Source organism: Microcebus murinus, chromosome 4 (assembly GCF_040939455.1).
Source record: "Microcebus murinus isolate Inina chromosome 4, M.murinus_Inina_mat1.0, whole genome shotgun sequence".
Lineage (NCBI taxonomy): Eukaryota > Metazoa > Chordata > Mammalia > Primates > Cheirogaleidae > Microcebus > Microcebus murinus.
This window is the reverse complement of record NC_134107.1, coordinates 77,847,349-77,872,017: the sequence shown is the minus strand read 5'-3', so window position 1 is coordinate 77,872,017 and position 24,669 is coordinate 77,847,349. Positions and strand designations below refer to the sequence as shown.

General features: G+C 35.9%; 1 protein-coding gene across 4 annotated transcripts in view; it reads left to right on the top strand.

Annotated features, from left to right (window-relative positions):
- Positions 1-24,669, top strand: part of MTMR2 (myotubularin related protein 2) — a 102,684-nt gene that overhangs the window by 55,959 nt on the left and 22,056 nt on the right. For 3 of the 4 annotated variants that reach the window (XM_012743903.3, XM_076002452.1, XM_076002453.1), the window contains 6 exons: positions 2,449-2,543; positions 2,704-2,814; positions 4,945-5,046; positions 6,134-6,217; positions 21,635-21,784; positions 22,521-22,709. In XM_012743903.3, coding sequence (XP_012599357.1) covers positions 2,449-2,543; positions 2,704-2,814; positions 4,945-5,046; positions 6,134-6,217; positions 21,635-21,784; positions 22,521-22,709 — 731 coding nt within the window. Of the gene's footprint in view, positions 1-928; positions 993-2,448; positions 2,544-2,703; positions 2,815-4,944; positions 5,047-6,133; positions 6,218-21,634; positions 21,785-22,520; positions 22,710-24,669 lie in introns of those variants that run through there. The other variant, XM_012743900.2, reaches the window with a different exon arrangement.

The following is a 24,669-nucleotide window of genomic DNA, read 5'->3' as shown; positions in this document are numbered from 1 at the left end:
TTTGTGTCTGTTTGGACAGATTGCATACTCACATGTATTACATTTATTTATATGTATTTATTATTTCTCCTTATAGATGTGTATTTTCAAAGTCATTTTGGCATACCTCACAGAAACTATTACGTATATTTCCTCTGTGATCTCAGTGAAAATTTGAGAGGGTTAGTAAATCTAAGATCTTTTTATAACACTAGGCAATATTATTGCAACATTTAGAGAAATACCAAATACGATTTAAAATTTTTAAGATCATCTGTATACATGATGATTATTGTGTAAAAAGTTAAATTTAATCGAAAAAAAATCTAAAGTTAGAGTAAAATTTGCGTATACTCATTCATGTAAAAAAAGACCTTAGAGTTTTCAGTTGGCATAGTATAAATCTATGGTTTCGATTTTTTTTTTTTTTTTTTAATGAAAGTGGTGTTAGGAACATCAACAGAATGCCTTAGGAAAGTAACAGTCTCAAAGTATCATGGCCTGGCCACATTGCGAGTAGAGGTACCCCCAGACTGCAGTGATTCAACTTTTAACATAGGAGAAAGATGTTAAAAGGACTGTGCTGTGTTAGTGGCTTATCTTTGTCATGGGAGAGGAGGAAGCATGATGTGGTAGAGTCTTAGTCAGGGGAATTGGTTTCAAGTCTTAATCGTAGCAGTTACTGTTTCTGAAACATTCAGCAATTTATTTCACTTTTCTGAGCTCTGATATTCTCATCTAAAAATTGTAGATAATTATATTTCTATATTTAAGTGTTTTTAAGGTTAAATAAGGTACTCAGGTGAAAAGTAATTTAAAATTCTGAAGTGCTACATCACTAATGCTAGTTGTTGTTATTGTCATTTATTCTGGTAAGGTTCCTAGTCACTCACAGTCTCCCTTCTACTTGCTATAAACCTTCTGATCATAACTTTTCTCTTTAGAGTGACTTAACCTGAGAAGAGATGAGAGAGGGAACAGAACAAAGAGTAATGATAATAATAGTAACACAGGTATAAACCCTTATATTTGTATAGTACTTTCAATTTTAGAAGCACTTTTATATATATTATGATTTTAGAATAAAAGGAAAGGTATAACAAAGGAAGCTTTGGACCAAGGGTGACATATCCTATAGTGGGATATAGAAGAATAAGGCTGGTTTTTCTTGCATGAGTAAGAAAACTGGCTCTGGAAAGAATCCAGAACTCTGTTTAGTAACATTGAATAAAGTTAAAGTACAAATTCATAAGGGGAAAAAAATGTGTGCGAGGCAAGTTTGTGTATCTTTATGTAATGATGGGTTTATTTAATTTTAAAAGCTTCCCTCTAAATGAAACATGCATTAGAAACAATGATTTTAAAAATGTAGCTCATACTTGAACATTCCCAAGGGAAACATTTTGAAGGTTAGAAATGATTGTCAAAAAATCAGCCTCAAAGCAAATTCCATACAAAACAGTCAGTCCTTCAAAGTGATGACTAAGAAGCAAAGTCAGGAAATTGCAATATCTTATTAAACATATTTCATGGCCTTAAGTTTTCCCATAGGCCCCTTGAAAGGTTCTTAGAAAGTTGTTGCTCCATAGAACTGCAGCTCACTTCCTTGGAACAATGAAGATGTTCCTTTATTTGCTGATTTGCTGTGGTAATCACATAGCAGGAATTTATGAATATTTTAAGATATAAACCCTTGTATTGGGAATCATGAACTCTGCCATTTTAAATAATATTTTGAGCTAGTGATTGCTGAGTTGTCCTGCTTAATCAATTAATATACATATATATTTTATAAACCAAATGTCATATAGATTCATTTATCATTTAATAAAACATTACTTGGAATTATTTCCTTACAAAGTTGGACATACGTTGCTTGGTCAGGAATATAATATTCTCTTGTAGTATTATTTTTCTAAGAAATTATATTTCCTATACATTTCATTTCAACTCCAATATTTTCCCCAGGAATGTAATCAGATCAGGAGTGTCTGGTGTTACATGTTTTGGGTATTGCATTTTTAGAAGAATGTTGACAAACTAGACTGTGGCCAGGGAAAATCAAGAGATTGGTGAGGCCATCTGGAAACTGTGATGAGATAGATGAACAGTGACTGTGCCATGACACGTTTACTATGGTTACCACCATTGCCAGCACCTATCTACTTCAGTACTCCAACCACACCTATTTGATCCAACCAGGATAGTAGCCTTCTCTTTTACTTTCTGTTCTGTCTCAGGGAAGAGATGTCCCACCACATCTTCAGTCCTTCTCATTTAATTCTACATTCCTTCCCCAGATTAGCTCAGGGTTGGAAGCTTGGATTAGGGTTTGGAGATCTTTTGGAATCTTGGATTCTGTGATTTTTGAGTATAAACTAGAATAAGTAATTAGAATAAGTTCATAAGATGAGAAAGCAGTTTTTAATAGCCCACAAAAAGTAAACTGTGGACTTTTTGCCTTTTCAGCCAAAGATGTAACTTACATATGTCCATTCACTGGTGCTGTACGAGGAACTCTGACTGTCACAAATTATAGATTATATTTCAAAAGCATGGAACGGGTAAGACTTGGATTGAATTTTTGTATGTACATGTGTGTGTTGTTTGCAGCCAGCTTTGTTCATTTTTAATCATTTTTAAAGAATTAAGAGAAATTAGATCAGCTATAATTGTATAGTATCAATTGCTCAGTTTTGATTGTTTTTTGTTTCCTTCCTTTAGGACCCCCCATTTGTTTTAGATGCTTCTCTTGGTGTGATAAGTAGAGTAGAAAAAATTGGTGGTGCTTCTAGTCGAGGTGAAAATTCTTATGGACTAGAAACTGTGTGCAAGGTAAATATTTTAATAGGTATTTGATTTTCTTTGGTTTGTAAGGCCTTGTGTTAAACAGAGCTCATGTTTAGAAACTTGTTTCCAAAATATCAAATGGATTTCATACTAGAAATGCTGTTCAAGTAGAAGAAAACAAAAGTTAGCAGTAATAGAAAAGGTGATTCATGAATTAGACTTAATTCTTTTGGGCCCAATTCAGTCTACATATTTTGATATGCTCACAAATTTATAGCAACTTATTTTTATAATGACCACCTTTAAGGTACATAGTATTTTATAGGATATAAATGACTTTCACATTCATTATTTCACTTTGAGCTTCATTTATGATTCTGTGAGGTAGGCACAAAAAACATTATTAACTTTAATTTACAAGTTAGAAATATTAGGTTTTGAGCAGTTAAGGCAAAGTACTTTGCTAATACATATATGTTCATGATCACCTATTTTTTTCTAGTTCTAGTTCTTATACTTTTTCTACTTTTGAAACAGTGAAGGGAAAAACTTGATATTATAGACTGTCTCTATTTTTTTTAATCTACTGTCATTCTTTAATTGAAACTTAGATTTTTACTATTAAGTCATAGGTATTTAATAACATGTACCACTTCTCCCAGGTCAGTGTTCTCATTATTATGGCCTAATTAACACCCATATGCCTCTCAATTCTAGATTACATTGCCCCTTTCTTTTGCTGTTCTGCACATGTATAATTCAAGATACTTTCCTATGCTAATTTTAGAAGTTTTGTGAATCTAGTATTACAGCTAATGACTTAGTAATTATTTTTATGTTTTTTCCATTATAGTCAGAAGGGCTCTGTGAGTGTAATCGCTGTCAATCATGGGCGAAGCAAATGTCTCCTAATTACTTTTCTGTAGTCTAATAGTAAATAGAACATAGAATATAAGAGATTGTGAAAGAGGATGATTTTGAAATCTTTATCATTTTAAATATAATTTTTCCATGGAACAAGACCATTATCAATAAACCCAAACATTTGTAGGGCCTCTTCTTTGGTACTTTCAGAGAGCTCTGTGGTTAACAGAGTGATTTTGAATATCTCTACTAGTTGTAAAGATATTTACTGAGGGAAAACAAGATAACAGCTTAGGTTCCTGCACATATTTGCTTTAAAAGAAGGTAAGGATATCATTCTAGTTTTGGATCAGATTTGAAATACATTGTTTTACTTATGTACCATACGCGCATCATAGTGCAGCGTCTTTTGAGTTCAGTTTTGTAGAACGAGATATAATAAAGCTATTTTGAATTCTGCCTAGGTTAAAACATGTAAATAAAATAGTCTTGAAATTATTTTTATTCCCTAATTTTTTTCTAAATGCTATTAGGATATCAGTAAACCAGAGCATGGATATTTGCATTCAGCCTGAGCATAGAAAACTACTTGAGAACAAATAATGGAAGGGAATCTTGGTCTGTAAACCTTACTGTAAAGCCTGGATGATATCAACCAAATTGTTCAAAGTCAGTGTGTTAGTAAATGATGGAAGTACATGGATGTGGAGTGAAGGAAGGCCTTTAGGCCGAGTTAAGTTCTATTCTAACAGCAGGGGACTTATGAAGAGAAGGTCCAATGGAAATGAGTCTTGGCAAGGGACAGTAAATAGAAAAATAATAACCAGACATAATTTAAATAAAGATACATATGAAATATAATAAAAGCTAAGCAGGTTTTATTAATAAGGAAATCCATGACAGAAAATAGGCTTTGACAGGGAAAGGACATATGCTAATAGTGTGTATCAGTCATGATATTAAGCTTAAGATGTAATATCTCTAATCTCCAGTGCTTACAACAAGTGCTACCTCTTTCACTGGCCTATCTTGAGTACTTAGGCATAGGTAAATTCTCTACCCTCTGAATTCTGCTTTTTGTTAGAGTGCCTTGTGCTTCTTTTTATTTCTCAGAATAATTTTACAATATATATTACTATATATATATATATATAGTTATAATTCTGTCTCCAGGAGCTATTGTCTGATTTATTTTTGTATCCCACATTCACAGATCTTAACATTTTACAAGATAGTTCCAAGTAACCTTATTTATTAATTAAATAAAAAGTGAACAAATAATTATTAACTTGCATCCTAAATCTTTTCTAGGATATTAGAAATTTACGTTTTGCTCATAAACCTGAGGGGCGGACGAGAAGATCCATATTTGAGAATCTAATGAAATATGCATTTCCTGTCTCTAATAACCTGGTAAAATGTTTCTTTTCTTTGGAAAATCCGTATTATAATCATTGATGTAGCATAAAGAAACTCATCTAGGCTATCTAGAGTCTCTTCATTTACATCCCTGCTTTGACATTTAACCAGATGAATAGTGTAGGTTTAATCTAATCTCTTGAACCAGTTTTTTCAGGTATGAATAAGGAAGCTGGATTAGCTGATTTCTGAGGTCCATTCCAGCACTTATAATCTGTAATTTTATGATCTGGCTTTCCATCCATCCTGTGATGAAAAGTATTATGTGGTGGTCTTCATTAGGATTTGAAATCTACTTTTTAATTGGGAGCTGACAGTTAAGAGTAGCAATTTGGGAAGGAAGGGTAGGAAAATACTGATTTGCTACTATGTGCTGTCACCAGTGTTAGGCTTCCTTATTTATATCATTTCACTTCCATAGTAATCCTATCATGGTAGGTATTATTTATCCCTGTTTTAGACATGAAATTATTGCCAGGTAAGCAGTTAATTCAAGGGCCCAGTTAGTAGGTAGTAGAATTTGGAATCAACACTGGTTTTCTGACTCCAGTTCAATTTTTTTTTTAATTATAGCTGTTTGTGCCATTACATCTATAAAAATGACAAAATAATTTTCTTCTTTTAGTAAGCAGATTGCATGCCAAAAAATGACAGCCTTATTCAGTGTGTTTTAGAAAATGTAGCATAAACTTCATTGCTGCTTAACTGCTGTATCTGTGATGTCAAACTAGTTAATTATATCAGAAGATATCTTTTTAAATGTACTCTTTCACTATTTAGAAGTAAACCTACAAAAGATACCAAAGATATCTGAAAGAAACATGATGATATGTTAGTATTTGATAAGTTTTGTTGGTAGGTGTCTGTCCTTTTCTGTATATCTGAAAAATATGTAAAATAACAATAAATTTCAAAATTATAAAATAAAAACAAAACAATATAAAAAGGGAAGCCAATACAAAGTATTCTTGCAGATAAGTAAATGAAAACTTGGGGTGTGGTAAAGATACATATCTCATTTCTTATTCATTACCTTCTTAAATGTCTTTTTAAGCTATTAACTTTGTTTACTTTTTTGTAGCCTCTTTTTGCTTTTGAATATAAAGAAGTATTCCCTGAAAATGGGTGGAAATTGTATGACCCTCTTTTAGAATACAGAAGGCAGGTATGTACTTCTTTTCTTTTAATTTTAGTATTTTAAATCCTTTTCATTACAAAGAAAACTTCATGGGTAGAAGTAAACAGGTTTAAATAAGATGATAAGTATATAAAAGTTTTAATGTTTTTATGTGCCATTTAACATTATTCACTCAGATTTTTCTTTTTTGGGTATTTTATAATTTATTTCTGAAGAAAATTTCTTAATAACTCTACTGCTTATAACTTAGCTCCACATAAAATTTTGAAAGTCTTATAGCTTCACAGAGGACAAACTATAGTTCCTATTATGATGGGCTACAGACAGCATTGATTTACTTTGGTTAGTAACCATAATGGGAATAACCCCTCTATATTTTGACATGAATTCATCACATCTTTTATATTATTTTATATGCAGATGAAAACTTAACTCCTATTAATTTCTTAAGAAATTCCTTACCCTACTTAGATTCATTTTAATTTGATATTTACTAATGCCTGCTTAGCCCTTTATTCTTTCTTTTTTCTGCTGAGGTCATGTGCTTTGTAATTCTTCATCAGTGCTACCGACTTTTTGGAACAAACATCTCTCATTTCTTTGGTATTTTTCATGCTCTAAGAGGGAAGGTGCTACATCTTTTTTGTCACTGTTTTATCCTTAGGATATATATGACAGGGTCCAGCACATAGTTGGTGATAAATATCTGTTGAATGAATGAGAATGCATGAGTGAAGCTTAGGAGAATATTTTGTTTATAGTATGTGTTCTATAAATATTTGTTGACTAACAAGTCTCCTGCATATATTGGTTTTATTTACTGAACTGTGTATATTATACCTATATATGCCAGACTTTTTCTTAAGTATTTCATAAATACTAATTCATTTGCTCTTCATAATCTGTGGCATAAGTACTAATACTGTATACATAGCATATGAGTAAAGTGAGGCACAGGAACATCGAGTAGTTTGCCCAAAGTTATAGCTACTAATAATGGGAATCAAGATTTGAATCCAGGAAGTCTGGCTCCAGAACCATGCTCTTCACTATTACACATAGACTTTTTTCCAATATCAAATCATTTTTAAAAAAATGAGTTTCTGATGCTGAGAGATTATAATACTTCTTGTACAGAAGATTATCCATAGGAGCTATAATAAAGATTCTAACTGTTATGGAGAAATATATTTGTATTAACCAAATAATTGGAAGAATATAATTTAAAAATTAACTGTAATTGTAACTAACGAAGACACTGTAAGTTAAGGAATAAAAATAAAAGCCTCGGTTTTCTTGGGTTGTAGTGTCTGATAATCAACCCACACATATTTTAAGATCAGGTCCCAAAGTGCTAGATCTTCAGGGTAAGAGTGAACTGGAATTAAATCAGATCTTCACTAAACATGAAGCCTAGATTTGTATAACTTGAATTTTCTGGTAAACTCAAGAAGAGGGAAAAGGGGGGTGCAGAAATTGTCTTGGAAGACATAAACTAGAAATATTCTGAAACTGATAAAAGATACCAATCTACAAATAGACAAGCTTAATTAATGTCAAGCAAGATTAGTGTAAAGAAGTTCACATCTAGATATACTGCAGGGGGACTATAGAACATCAAGAACAAAGAAAATCTTAAAAGCAGCTAGGAAAAATAGCAGATCATCTTTGAAGAAACAAAAATTAGACTGATGGCTTGTTTTTTAAAAGTAATAATGGAAGCCATAAGACATTAAGGCTTTTATTAATAATTTTATCTTCAGTGTGTTGAAATAAAACAACTGCCAGTTGAGAATGCTATGCCCAGTGAATATATCCTTCAGAAATGAAGGCAAAATAAAAAGATTTTTAGATCAACAAGACCAAAGAGTATTAACTACCACAGAAAATTCTAAAGGATATACATCAGGTGGAAGTCAAGTGACCCCAGATAGAAAATCAAAGATCAAAGAGTAAATGCAAAGTAGAGAGAATATTAAGTGTGTGGTAAATCTAAATGTCAACTATATAAAACAATATTTTCTGAGGTATATATAAAATGAAAATACATGGCTAAGAAGTTAGAAAAAGGGGTGGGGAGGATGGTGAGATGTTGATCAAAGGATACATAATTACAAATAGAAATAAATTTTAAGTGATCTATTGTATAGTTAATGATGAAATAGTATATTCTTAAAAAAATGAAAGAGAGCCGATGTTATATGATTTTACCACAAAAATAACCATGTGAGGTAATGCGTTTATTAATTAGCTAGATTTAACCATTCCACAATGTATATGTGCTTCAAAACATCATGTTGTACATGATGAAAATGTTTTCTGTTAATGAAAAAAATAAGAAAGAAATTGGAAAAAGAATACTGAAGTAAACTAAAGAAAGAAGGAAATAATAAAGATAAGATAAATGTTTATTAAATAGAAAACCAATATATAATAAGAATCAACAGAGACAACAATAGTTTCCCTGAAAATATCAATAAAATTGTCAAGCCTCTGAGAGACTTAAGAAAATGAAGAGAGAATTCACAAGTAAGCAGTATTAGAAATGGAAAGGACATCCCTATAGAGTATAGACTCTGCAGATGTTAAGGATATAATATCAAGATCATATAAGCAACTTTGTCAGTAAATTTTAAAATTTTGGTGAAATGAATAATTACTTAGAAATACTTGCTTAAAGACTAATTCAGGAAGAAATGGTGAACCTGTATGATTCTATATTGATTACATAAATGGAATCTGTGATCAAAAATCTCACCCCAAAATACCCCATGCCTAGGTTTCAGGGACAAGTTCTACCAAATGCTTAAGGAAGAAAAATTCAAATCACATATAAATCTTTCAGAAAACAGTAAAAAAAACCCAAATAACATAAGAAGGTTGCCTTCCTTAGCTTATGAGTCTAGCATACCTTGAATTGAAAACCCTATAAAGATAATAAAAACGGAAAATGGGCCGGGCGCGGTGGCTCACGCCTGTAATCCTAGCACTCTGGGAGGCCAAGGCGGGCGGATTGCTCGAGGTCAGGAGTTCGAAACTAGCCTGAACAAGAGCAAGACCCCGTCTCTACTATAAATAGAAAGAAATTAATTGGCCAACTAATATATATAGAAAAAATTAGCCGGCATGGTGGCGCATGCCTGTAGTCCCAGCTACTTGGGAGGCTGAGGCAGTAGGATTGCTTAAGCCCAGGAGTTAGAGGTTGCTGTGAGCTAGGCTGATGCCACGGCACTCACTCTAGCTCGGGCAACAAAGCAAGACTCTGTCTCAAAAAAAAAAAAAAAGGAAAATGATAGACTAGTTTCACTACTAAACATATATGTAGAACTTCTATATAAAATGTTAACAAATCAAATCCAGTAGTATACAAAAGGGGTAATATAATGTGACCAAGGTGAGTTGGTCTAATATTATAAAACCTATTAATATAATTCATCACATTAAGAGATTAAGACAAAATTCAGTCTTGAAATCTGTGTTTTATTGTATCATTCTTTCTCAGTAAACTACTTCCGAAAGAGTCCCTGTACTGTAGTACTTAAACTCTACCTAAAATAGTCTTTTCTTTATTTTTAACTTCCCTTGTGTCCACTTGCTTTCTTGAGAATTTAAGTTGACATATGATTGATTTTCTCATAATTACTAGATTTGATATCCAGATTACTCTAAAATTCAAATGTGAAAATCCTTAAGCTGTGACTTTTGTGTTTAGATTTCAAACGTTGCATTCTAATTATAACACTTCTAATTTACTGAGTTTTTTTGTTTTAGAAAGCCAAGAAGAGTAAATAAAAAAGTACTGCTAAAGAGCTAAAGATATCTAAATGGTTTGAAGCTGAATTTGTTACTACAGTCATATGTGGCAAGTGAAATTTTAAATTCCTCATTCAGTTACATTGTACCATCAATTGGCAAAATAAATGGGAATCAACTAAAAATTAAGAGTATACAAGTAACATTATAAGATTTATGCTAACCTAAAAAATCTGGTGTCAGAATACGGTGATTAAGCAACTAGAAAATCTAACAAGTGTCTAGAAATTATAAAAATAGGATTATTCTTTAGGAATCTGGGTAGAAATTGCTGTCCATTCTAGCAGCATTTAACATGGAAATTTGGAAAGCAGTTGAAGTAATTATTTCCAAAGAAAAGTAATAAATTATTATGAAAAGGGAAAAAAAAAGTTGGAGGGTAAATGAATAACTGTACCTATACAGAAAGAGAATTATGAGATTAGGAAATGTGGCAGTAAAAACACAAAACTGAACTCTATATTAAATGATGTGGATGCCTTATGGTCTTTGACTGACTTAGATGAATTTGTTGTTTTTATATTTGTTTTTTTTTTTCTTTTCTGCAGAGTTAGAAACTTTTGTCTCTGAGTCAACTAAGCTAAGGTTTAATGTAGAGAATAGTGTATTTGTAGTTAGAAGATTTAGTTTGTTCTTTTCTTGGATATATTTAAGTTTATTACAGAAGAAAATGAAGATGATCTCTTAAAATTTAAGACTAAAGAGAAAGCATCAGAGCATTACTTTTTTCCCCCTTTAAATAAAAAAAGGAAGTGCTAATACTTGTACTCTATATAAAATTTAAAAGATCCAAAAGGGTGTACTGAACTTTGTAGAACAACCCTGTCCCCAAGCCATTCCAGTTCCCTTCCCTTTGAGAAATAATATTACTGGTTTTAAATATACCCTCTCAAAGATATTATGCCTATAAAGATTGTGTTTGTATGTGTGTACATTTCTTTCTGAGCATATGATTACATACCGTGCACACTGTACTGCACCTTTCTTTTCTCATTTAATATATTTTGGAGAGCGTACTGTCTCAGAACATAGAGACCTACCTACTTTTTAAAATTGAGATATAACTCACATACCATGAAATTCATTGATTTAAAGTATATAGTCCACTGGTTTCTAGCATATTTACAAGGTTTTGCAGTTATTACCACCCTAATTCTAGGACATTTAGAAGACTTTGTTTTGAATTTTAGTTTTAGCTCTTCCTCTCACACTTAGGTGCATGCTCTTTACTGAATCATTTATGTCACAGTGGCTTTATTTTTTACTTGGTGATAAGTACTGCTTTATGGGATTGTTTGAAGGATGAATAACATATAGAGAAGTACTTTATAAAATATAAAATATCCAAATTATTATTATTACATTCTGCAGCTCTGAAAACAAATCATGACTGATAAGCTTTATCATGTGCTGCCACTAAATCAAAAAATGAAAGCCACCTTAATTCTACAGACCGATACATAATAGTACTAATAGAAATTACATTATATCTTCTTAAAAATGGGCAAAATTATTAATACTTATAACAAACCCATTTGAGTTTGTTGTAAAGGAGAGTGTTTCTTTAATTTACTCTTGAAGTACAGTATGTTGTGATTATACAGAAGCCCCTGGAATTTGTGAATAAGGTCAAGAAAAATCAAGTAATCAGTAAAAATCTGTATAAAGAAAATGAGCATGGTCTTCTGCAGAAATACCCAATCATAAGGTACATGCATTACTTAACAAACTTGGAAAACATTCAAGTTCAGTTAAGGAAAACAGAATTTATCGTTAGAACTGGAATGTAAGTAACTAAGGAAAGCGATATTCCTATTAATTTGGTTGTAACTGGACTCTGACAAGTGGACATATTAAATAAGAGTAGTGATTTACATGGAGAGTAGAAAAATACATACCAAAGATCAACAATTGTCAGAATATCTTTAGTACTGTCTACAAAGATGGTATATGAAGACAAGCCAACTCCAGTTTTCTGCTTGAAAGGTAGTCCCCTTATTGGAGGGAGGTATGTCAGCTTATCTAAGAATGAGAACAGTAGCCCTTAAGGTACTTTAAGTCAGTGGTTCTCATTTCTATCCCACCCTTCCACTTAGCTGAAGAATGTGACTTTCCAATGAAGCAGTGGTTTTCTTGGTGTAGTGATTTTTCAAGGATATGGAAAGGGGGTGGGAGAAAGATGGGAGTACCTTTCTGGGTTGAGGGATGGTACATTAGGATCTCAGATGTATGCTTCTCAAGTGATCTGTTCCTTCTTACTTCTGATTTAATGTTTTCTAAGAAAATTTTAGAAACTAACTTTGCTTCTTATGAAAGCTTCATGTGGTTCATTGATTTATTCATTCATGCATTCACCAAATTCATATAGTACTTACAAAATACTAGTAGCTAAAAAACAAAATGTAAAGATACAGTTCTTGTCCCCAAAGAGTTTGTGTTAAATGGCAGGTTCAAACAAGTAGACAAGGAGCAAGATGGCGGACAAGAAACACCGCCAGACAGAGTGTCTCTGCAGAAAAGGCAGATTCTAGGAGAAATTAGAAGAAAAAAGCAAGCAGACATGCATACATCGGAGGAGGGTCAGAAGGAGAGGTACCTGAGACCATGGGAGACACCACAGGAGGAGGTAGTGGAGGAGAACTGGAAGCAGAGACCTCCCGAGTAGCCTGGAGACCAGCAGGAAGGGTAGGTGGGGTGCTTAACTTTCCCCTTCCTTGCATCTCGGACTGCTGGTGGGCTCCCCAGCAGTTGGAGAGACCTGTGGACACCAGCTCAGGGATGGCCACCGCCAGTGAGCAGTAAGACTGTAGCGGACACGGCACCAGGCTCCCAACTCCCTCGGGGCACCTCTATATGCACAGACCCCAGCCACAGGGCAGGAGCCATATTGCCTCATTCTCCCTTCCCCCGTCCCTATCCATGGCTGCCAAGAGAGACAATATAGTCACCAGCTGGAGGCACCTCCAGGGAATGGTACCTTCCCTTTTGGAGCCCTACAGCTGATTGAGGGGAACTCAGACGGTGAACTCCCTACCCGCCAGCCCTCCCAGGTGCTGCTGGCCCAGTGATCCCAGGAGAACGGGGCAGACCCTGAGGGTGAGAGACATCAACCCATTTTGGGCTCCCTGTGGGTGAATTAGGACTGACACTCCTCTCCCTGGTGAGGTTAGGGATTGAACTCTGGGGCCCAGAGGTCAGACCTGCAGACCAGATCCCAGGCACCCAGGTCTCGCATTGCCTGGGACACAGAAGGGATATACGTGAACAGCCTACTGAGGTGTGTGTGCCTTCAGGGCAGATCAGCATCCTTGAGGGTAACCCACCTCCCAAAGGGGGACCGTGCACCCAGCACAGGTTGCGATCTTGTGCAGGGAAGCTCCCAGCCAGCATCACAGCCAGGGAAGGCCCAGTGGCGTCAGGTCTGGCCTGCTGGCAGAGGCCCAGGAGTAGCCGCTGAGTTGGGGAGGGTGGAAAGAAGCGAGGCCCGCTCCAGACTGCGGGTCTCAGATGGCTCCACTCCCACACACAGACTTTCTGACTCAGCGGGGCCATTCCAGCCCCTCCCTGATAGATTTTCCCAGAAGCAGAGAACAGAACTTTGACCCCTGCTAACAGCATTTGTGGTGCCTGAGGGCAGGCTTACACAACCCAGCTCCGCCCAAACTCACTCGCAGACCAGCCTTCACTGAGGGTGAGAAAAGGACACACCTGGAAGTCCCAGGGCCCCATTGACCACCTGAGGCACGAGAGTGCCTCTTCAGGGGAACAAGAACTAGATACAAGACCCAAAAGCAACAGTGTAGCCTGTTCCTCCGAGCAAGTGCCACCTACTGACAGGGAGGACATTCTGCACACCCTTTTCACAGCACCTACTGACCATACAGGGTGTGGTCGAATCTCACTCACAAATACTACCTACCGGCTCAGAGACTAAACAGGGCGTGTCAATACCCAAACGAAAACCTAAAAGCAAGAAGCAACAACTGAACCAGATGGGAAAAAATCAGCGAAGGAATTCCAGAAATATGAAGAACCAAACAGAAACCACATTCCCAAGGAGCAGCTCCAACCCCTTAGAAATGGACACCAATCAAAATCAGGCAACCAAAATGACAGAAGAGGAATTTCCAATGTGGATCATAAGAAAATTCAATGACCTGCAAGAACAACTGAATAACACCACAAAGAAAACACAAAAAGACTCCAGGACCTGGAACACAAATACACTAAAGACATGGAAACAATGAAGAAAAGTTTAACTGAACTCCTGGAAATGAAGAATCAATCCAGGGAACTACAAAACACAGTGGAAAGCCTCAAGAATAGGGTAGATCAAACAGAAGAAAGAATCTCAGAGATTGAAGATAACACCTTCCAGTTAAATAATTCAGTCACAGAGATAGAGCAGAGAAACAAAAGGAAAGAGCAAAGCCTACAGAGATGTGGGATTATGTGAAGAAACCTAATGTGAGGGTCATAGGGTTACCAGAAGGGGAAGAAGAAAACACTCAAGGGTTGGACAAGCTATTAGAAGATATAATAGAGGAAAATTTCCCAGGCCTTGCTAAAAATCTCCAGATACAAATTCAAGAAGCTCAAAGGACCCCTGGGAGATTCAATGCAAACAGGAAGACGTCACGACATGCAGTCATCAGACTGAACAAAATATCAACTAAAGAGGCCCTTCTAAGAGCTGTAAGATGAAAGAAGCAAGTACCATGCAAAGGAAAGCCAATCCGAATAATGGTAGACTTCTCTACTGAGACTTTTTACAAGCAAGGAGAGACTGGGGCCCTATTCTCACTCTTCTGAAACAGAACAATGCCCAGCCTAGAATCTTATTCGTGCAAAACTAAGTTTTGTCTGTGAAGGAGAAATCAGGGCATTCTCAGATAAGCAAAGACGGAGGGAGTTGACCAAGACAAGACCAGCCCTTCAAGAAGTACTCAAAACAGTGTTACTCACAGATCAGCACAATAAACACTCACAAATATAAATCTACTCAAAGCTAAAGATCAAAGGCCAGATACCACAATGGCTCAAGAGAGAAAACAAAGCAACAAAGTTCAACCCAACAGAATGAACAAAAATCTGCCGCACCTATCAGTTCTCTCAACAAATGTGAATGGCTTGAACTCCCCACTCAAGAGACATAGGCTGTCCAAGTGGATAAAAAAACACAAGCCAAGTATCTGCTGCATTCAGGAAACACATCTAACTTGCAAGGATGCAGTTAGACTAAAGGTAAAGGGGTGGAGAACAATATTTCAAGCAAATGGAAGCCAAAAGAAAGCTGGCATGGCAGTGCTGATTACAGATAACTTTATTTTTAAATTAACCAAAATAATAAAAGACAAAAGAAGGCCATTATATAATGGTAAAGGGTACAGAAGACACAACAATTCTAAATATATATGCACCCAACCTTGTTGCACCCAAATTCATAAAGCAAACTCTACTTGATCTCAACAAATGGATAAACAACAACACCATAATAGTCAGAGACTTTAACACTCCACTGACAGCACAGGACAGATCCTCCAAACAGAAAATCAACAAAGAAATACTGGACTTAAATAGAACTCTACAACAAATGGGACTGACTGACATTTACAGGACACTCTACCCCAAAACCACTGAATATACATTCTTCTCATCAGCTTATGGGTTGTTCTCTAAGACTGACCATATCCTAGGACACAAGGCATGTCTCAAACAATTTAAAAAAATAGAAATTATACCATGTATCTTTTCAGACCACAATGGAATAAATGTAGAAATCAATCCTAACGGGAGTTCTCATTTCTACATAAAGTCATGGAAACTAAACAACCTTCTGCTGAATGATCACTTCATAAACGAGGAAGTCAAGATGGAAATCAAAAGATTCTCTGAACTAAATGACAAAGGAGACACAAGTTACCGAAACCTGTGGGACACAGCTAAAGCAGTCCTCAGAAGAAAGTTTATTTCCATAAATGCCTATATCCAAAAGTCAAAAAGATCATAGATAGACAACCTAATGAATCGTCTCAAAGAGCTGGAAAAAGAAGAACAGACCAACCTCAAACCAAGCAGAAGAAGCGAAATCATTAAGATTAAATCAGAACTAAACGAAACTGACAACAGAGAAACCATATGGAAGATTAACAAAATAAAAAGTTGGTTCTTTGAAAAAATAAACAAAATTGACACACCTTTGGCTAGACTAACGAAAAGCAGAAAAGAAAAATGTCTGATCTCCATCAGGAACAATAAAGGAGAAATTACAACAGATGCCATGGAGATACAAGATATAATTTATGAATACTACAAAAACCATGCGCACAAACTGGAAAATGTGGAGGAAATGGACAATTTCTTAGAAACACATGGCCTCCCTAGGTTCAAGCAGGAAGAACTAGAATTCCTGAACAGACCAATATCAAGTACTGAAATTGAAACAGCAATAAAAAACCTTCCTAAAAAGAAAAGTCTTGGACCAGATGGTTTCACACCCAAATTTTACCACACCTACAAAGAAGAACTGGTACCCATCCTGCAGAAATTACTCCAAAACATCGAGAAGGATGGAAGCCTCCCCAACACATTTTATGAAGCGAACATAACCCTGATACCAAAACCAGGAAAGGATGCAACAAAAAAGAAAACTACAGACCAATATCCCTTATGAATATACATGCAAAAATTCTCCACAAAATCCTAGCCAATCGAATCTAGGTGCTTGTCAAGAAAATAATCCATCACAACCAAGTGGGCTTCATCCCAGGGATGCAGGGATCATTTAACATACGCAAATCTATAAGTGTAATTCCTCATATAAACAGAAGCAAAAACAAAGACCATATGATCTTGTCAATAGATGCAGAAAAAGCATTTGACAAAATTCAACACCCTTTTATGATAAGAATGCTCAATAATATAGGCATAGACAGGGCTTACCTAAAAATGATAGAAGCCATATATGACAAACCCACAGCCAATATCATACTGAATGGGGAAAACTTGAAAGCATTCCCACTTAGAACTGGAACTAGACAAGGTTGCCCACTATCTCCACTTCTATTCAACATAGTGCTGGAAGTCCTCGCTACAGCAATCGGACAAGAGAGCGGAATTAAGGGTGTCCAAATGGGAGCAGAAGAGATAAAACTCTCTCTCTTCGCTGATGACGTGATATTGTACCTAGAAAACCCCAAGGATTCAACCAAGAGACTCCTTGAATTGATAAATGAATTTGGTAAAGTCTCAGGATACAAAATCAATACACAGAAATCAGAGGCATTCATATACGCCAACAACAGTAAAAGTGAGAACCAAATCAAACACTCAGTTCCCTTCAAAATAGCAACAAAGAAAATAAATTACTTAGGAATATATTTAACTAAGGAGGTAAAAGACCTCTTCAGGGAGAACTATGAAACACTGAAGAAGGAAATAGCAGGGGACGTAAACAGATGGAAGAATATACCATGCTCATGGGTCAGCAGAATCAACATTGTTAAAATGTCTATGCTACCCAAAATGAAGTACAGAGTCAATGCAATCCCTATCAAAATACCATCATTTTTCACAGATATAGAAAAAATAATTTTATACTTCATATGTAACCAGAGAAGACCCTGTATAGCAAAATCAATCCTAGGCAATAAAAACAAAATAGGAGGTATAAATTTACCAGACTTCAAACTGTACTACAAGACTAGAGTCATTAAAACAGCTTGGTTGTGGCACAAGAACAAGGACATTGATCAGTGGAACAGAACAGAGAACCCAGATATAAAACTATCCTCATATGACCAACTAATCTTCGACAAAGCAGACAAAAACATACACTGGGGAAAAGAATTATTCAATAAATGGTGCTGGAAAAACTGGATAGCCACATGTAGAAGACTGAAACAAGACCCACACCTTTCACCTCTCACAAAAATCAACTCATGCTGGGTAACAGACTTGAACCTCAGGTGTGAAACTATTAGAATCCTAGAGGAAAATGTTGGTAATACTCTTCTAGACATCGACATAGGCAAAGAATTTATGAAGAAGACCCCAAAGGCAATCACAGCAGCAACAAAAATAAACAAATGGGACCTGATCAAATTAAAAAGCTTCTGCATGGCCAAAGAAACTGTCAAGAGAGCAAACAGACAACCCACAGAATGGGAGAAAATTTTCACAAGCTACACATCCGATAAAGGGGTGATAACTAGAATCTATTTAAAACTCAGGAAAATCAGCCAGAAAAAATCAAACAACCCTATCAAAAATTGGGAAAGGACATGGACAGAAATTTTTCAAAAGAAGACAGAATAAAGGCCAATATGAAAAAATGCTCGACAGCTCTAATCATCAGGGAAATGCAAATCAAAACCGCAATGAGATATCACTTATCTCCAGTAAGAATGGCCTTTATCAAAAAGTCCCCAAACAATAAATGTTGTCATGGATGCGGAGAGATAGGAACATTCCTACACTGCTGGTGGGACTGCAAACTGGTTCAGCCTTGGTGGAAAACTATGGAGATACCTTAAAGCGATACACTACCATTTGATCCAGCAATTCCACTACTGCGTGTCTACCCAAAAGATCAAATGACATTCTACAAATGGGACACCTGTACTCGAATGTTTATAGCAGCACAGTTCACAATCGCAAAGGTGTGGAAACAACCCAGGTGCCCATCAATACATGAGTGGATTAATAAAATGTGGTCTATGTATACCATGGAGTACTATTCAGCTTGAAGAAACAATGGTGATATAGCTCCTCTTGTTTATTCCTGGATAGAGCTGGAACCCATTCTACTAAGTGATGCATCTCAAGAATGGAAAAACAAGCACCACATGTACTCACCAGCAAGTTGGTATTAATGGATCAACACCTAAGTGGACATATAGGAATAACATTATTGGGTGTTGGGCAGGGGGTAGGGGGGCATGGGCAATATAAGTAACCTTAACATTTGTAACCTTAACAATATAAGTATTACAATTTAACAATATCACATTTGTAACCTTAACAATGTAACATTTGTATATATATTGTAAGCTTACAATATAACATTTGTAACCTTAACAATATAAGTAACCTAACCATAATATGCTGAAAAAAAACAAAGTAGAAAAACAATTACAACATATCATGATAAATGCTTTTACAGAGCAAATACTCTAGTGCGAGAACATGAAACCATCTGGGAACTGTAATAAGTCTTATACAGGCTAGATTAGCGTGTACAGTGGCAAGGGAGGGGTCTGGAGGAAGTAGGATTGTGAAGTGCTTTGTTAAGTCTCATAAAGTACTTTAGATGAAAAACAATAGGTAGCCATTGATAGATTTTAGACAGAGGAATGGCATTGCTTTTGCATTTTAAAAGATTACTGTGGAGGCAGTGTAGAGAATGGATTACAGTGGGACAGTAGAGAATTGGAAATGAATTGAATTAGGGAAGTGGCAGTGAGAATTGAGAGAAGTAAGCAAACTTCTCTTCTGGTAGTTTTGGGAAAAAACTAGGAATTGGTCATTGATTGGATGTAGGTGGTAAGGGAGAGGTAGGAGTTAAAGATGTTATTCAAGTTTCTTGCTTAAGTACCACTTCTTTAAACTTGGCAATTCACTGTACTGTACTTTTTATTACAGTATGAATATTTTTAAAAAATTTAATATTTAAATTAAAAACCTTAACATAAAAATAATTAAGCCTTTCTTTTACTTCTGTAAATGAATAAGGATCTTATAATTGCCCAGAGTATCTAAAGTTGAGGAAAGCAAGAGGGAGGGAGAGATGTGTAGAACATAGGGAGCAGGTTGGGACCAGGCTAATTAAAAGGGGTAAATAGGATGTAAGGCACCAATGAGGAAACAACACAGCTAGGGATAGATAAGAACACTATTGAGAGTATTTACCACATAATTACTGGAAGGGAGTTTTCTCTTCTTTTCTTAATTTTAATATTCTACTGGTTATTTGGCAACAGCTTGAGAAGGACTTCTTTAAAGGAGAGCACATTCTGCTCTTTATTTGAAATTTTTATAATTTATAGTGAACTAGGGTAGTAAATTTTTCTTGAGGAATAATTTTTCCTAATTTTTCTTGAGGAATAATTTTTCCTAATTTTTCTTGAGGAGTACCCTGTACTTTAAAATAAAAAGAGTAGATTTGGAATGTATGTGGAATTCTCTCTTCTACCATGACCTAATGTATAGCTTTGATCAAATTACAAACCGCATGTGCCAGTGCCACAGTTTTTTAATTTATAAAATGAAGTTAATAAAACCTAAATACAGGCTGGGTGTGGTAACTCACGTCTGTAATTCTAGCACTTTGGGCGGCTTAGGTGGGAGGATCACTTGAGCCCAGGAGTTAGAGACCAGCCTGGGCAATAGTAAGACCTTGTTTCTACAAAGAATTAAAAAAAAAAAATTAGCCAGCTGTTGGTGGTGTGTGCCTGTAGCCCCTGCTGCTCAGGAGGCCAAGGCAGGAGGATTATTTGAGCCCAGGAGTTGGAGGTTACAGTGAGCTATGATGATGCCACTGCATTCTAGGCTGGTCAACAGAGCGAGACCCTGTCTCAAAAAAATACCCCCCCCCCCAAAACCCCTGAATACAAAAATATGTATATGTTTGTGTGTGTCAAGAGGCTGGCAGAGTGCCTATGATGATATGAGTTTTCAGGGATCATGATATTGAAAATAGATTTTCTTAAGTCCAACCATTTAATGTATGGCTTCATTTTCTATACAACGGAGGATGGAAAATTTCAATTTTCTTTAATTCTCTACCTATGTGAAGTAGTACATTAATAAAATAGCAGATATTGAAGTACTATCTGAGAGCTTCATAACTGATATATTTTTAAAAAGTTAAGTCTTTCTCTTGCCTGTTGTCTGTCTCCACTTTGCCTTCCATTACTCCCTTGCTTTTATGATATGTTTTAGTTTAGCAACATCCCATTAGTACTGCAGTGCTGGAGTGAAAAATTCACTTTAGGTATGTAAGAGATAACTATGTATCTAGCATTCTGTGGACACTTGGTGCCTGCCCTCTGAAATTTCTTTGTATAGATGAATGGCAGCAAAATTAATCAAACTGAATGAGACTGTGTTCTCTGAAAGACAGGGAACATTTGCAATCTTATTGTTTCCTTCTTTCCCCTGGATATGTTTAGCATAGACCCACACTCAATATTTAATGTATTAATAAATCTATTAACATAAAATTGGGTGCTAAAATGAACCCATATTCCAGCCTTAGAATGTCTAATCCTACAATCCTGGCTACAACAGGCAGACAATAACAATGCCAACACTTTAAGACAGAGGTCCTCAAACTTTTTAAACGGGGCCAGTTCACTGTCCCTCAGACCGTTGGAGAGTGCGCACTGTGGGCCTGGGACGAGAGTCGGCTGCTAAGCAGGACAGGCAGTGGTGGCAAAAACACCTGGAGGGCTGGATAAATATGCTAGGCGGCCAGTATGTGGCCTGCGGGCCGTAGTTTGAGGACGCCTGCTTTAAGAGATATATTAATATAATGGAGATAACAGAGGTTGCATAGGATAGCTTCTGTCCTGGTGTCTTTTAATGTTTTAGTTAGATAATAATTTGTCTCATCTTTTATTTCACATGTAGGGAATCCCGAATGAAAGCTGGAGAGTAACAAAGATAAACGAACGGTATGAACTTAGTGACACATACCCTGCCCTCCTGGTTGTGCCAGCAAATATTCCTGATGAAGAATTAAAGAGAGTGGCGTCCTTCAGATCAAGGGGTCGTATCCCAGTAAGTATGACGCTTTGATGAAACTTTACAAATGCTTTTATACTCTACCTAATGCTGAGATTAATGAATGGGAGAATGGATTCAGGATAAAAATAGCTACAGTAGCAGGTCTTTTATGGGGATATTGGAGTTTGACTTATTGAGTAAAATTAAAACTGGAGGAAAGACTTAGATTAAAGAGGTTTCTGGAGACTCTGGCATGGGCATTAGGTAACTGCAAAGAATTGCGTGGTTCTTCACTGGGAAACATTTGCCCTGTACGTTATTCACTGTTGATTTCTTTTAGTGTACATTTCTTAACCATGTTCTTTTCCTTTAAGTCCAAAGAAAGAAGAAAACTTTACAAATTTATGATGAATAACTGGATTCTAGAGAGATCAGCTCAAATAATTTTAGGTACAAAACTCATAGATTCTAAAGAGTTGAACAGTTTTACTGATACAGTAAGTGGGGTTTCCTTAGCCCTGTTTTAATGTATTTTTTCCTAGAGACAGCACTTCTCAATAATCAGTGACTTTCCTAAATTAATGTCTGACTAAAGAATTAGACCAAATTTTCCATATGCCAGAGTTGGCTTGAAAGAAAAATGATGAGTTTTCCTTACAGCCTCAGGTATTCTTTTATGGCCAGGCTTTGAATCCAATAATAAAACAGAGCTTTATCAAGTACTGTTTTTGAAAAGAATTATAAACAGAGAAGCGTATAAAGATGTATTTCCATTTTTTCCCTCATTAAGGTTTTATCATGGATTCATCCTGAAAGTCAAGCCACAATCACTCGATGTAGCCAGCCCATGGTCGGAGTGAGTGGAAAGCGAAGCAAAGAAGATGAAAAATACCTTCAAGCCATCATGGATTCCAATGCCCAATCTCACAAAATCTTTATATTTGATGCCCGGCCAAGTGTTAATGCTGTTGCCAATAAGGTAAGACCATCTTTCAGTAATTAAGATTATAATTATAGTTTCATGAGTCAGCTGAGTTTGGCAGAGGCCACTGTGTAGTAAAAAGCTCAGGCTCTAAGGTGGGAAAGTTCTAGTCTTGGCTCTTCTACTTGATGGTGTGAATTTTAAGTTATTTAATCATTTTAGACCTCAGTTTGCTCATTGGTAAGATGAGAATAATAATAGCCAACAGTTGTTTTAGGAGGACAATCATTTAATAAAAATAGTGCATAACCCTGTCCTTACTTATATAATAACTAGGTGTTCAGTTTTCCTTAGATTCTTTCTCCCTTCTCCAAATGTAACAACTAACTGAGCTTATGACTGATGGATGTCCCTGTATAGAACTGCTGTAGGAATAGTGAAACAGTGTTCTCAGTGACAAGTGGTGCCCTCTTCTCACTGCTCTCCACCTGAACAAGTTATTCAGGCTGAAGAACTTGCTGTTAGCTATAGCAGTATTCCTGATTTCTCTTATAGGATTAGTATTGTAGAAATAGAAATGCTGCTTCAGGTGACCATAGAGAAATGAAGGAGAGAAGAGATACAATTTAGCTTTAAGAAATTACCTATTTTTAAAAATCCAATAAGTAATGTATATGTTTTATAAAAAATTAACACATATAAGCAAAAAGAAGAAAATATTTTAAAACATCCAAACCCTTGTAACTACGAGAGAAATACTGTTAAACCTTGGTAATACTTCCAAACCTATGTGTATGTGCATGCACACATATTTGAAACAAAATTGGATAACTGTAACTTCCTTTTATAAAAATTGACACTATTATTTCATATGCCAGTAAACATTCATCTGTAACATTTGAATGGTATAGTAACTACATCAATTGTTGCTGGATATTTAGGTTGTGTGTGTGTGTGTTTTGTTTTGTTATCATAAACAATGCTTGGATGATCGTCCTTTTTTTTTGAGACAGAGTCTCGCTTTGTTGCATAGGCTAGAGTGAGTGCTGTGGCATCCGCCTAGCTCACAGCAACCTCAAACTCCTGGGCTCAAGCAATCCTTCTGCCTCAGCCTCCCGAGTAACTGGGACTACAGGCATGCTCCACCATGCCCGGCTAATTTTTTTCTATATATATCTTAGTTGGCCAATTAATTTCTTTCTATTTATAGTAGAGACGGGGTCTCCCTCTTGCTCAGGCTGGTTTTGAACTCCTTATCTCGAGCAATCCGCCCGCCTTGGCCTCCCAGAGTGCTAGGATTATAGGCGTGAGCCACAGTGCCCGGCCATCCTTTTAAATTGTGGAAGATGTACCTAATTATTTCCATCCTGCTTAGCGTTTTCAGGGCATTGTGTGATCTAGGCATTTTCTAGTAAACTGTAAATATTTACTCTTAAGGGAGACAGGGGAGGTACATAGCACCCTAAACAGTTATCAGTTAATACATCAGTTATGGGACATAAAGAAAAAAGGAGATAATGGGTATGTGACTGGCATACCCATTATGGCATACCCATATATACCCAGGGACTGGCATATATTCTTCTGGTAATTACTTGTTTCCCCCCTTAAACTTTCTATCGTGAATTAGCAGGAATGAGATTTAGGATTATTTTCTGGGATGAGAGGGAAGGGAGAGAGAATATAAGGCAGAAAAGGTGGTAGGGTAACATGTTAGATTCCTCTTCTTTTTTAGTTATTCCCACACATACCTCACTATGGCAGTCCCCTCTTTTTTTAATATGCAAAAGCCTATGTCATTGTTGCTACAATTTTTTTTATCTGCGTAGTAGGAACATTTTTAAATAGCTTAATGAATTATTGTATGACAAATGCTCTTGCAGCCATGACTCATGTTGAGAATTAAAGCTTTGCTAGCCACTAAGTCCTCACCCCGATCAATTTCACCTTCTACCCCTGCCAAAAGTAACCACGGTTTTTTTATAGTAATCATTTCCTTGCATTTTTTAATACTTTT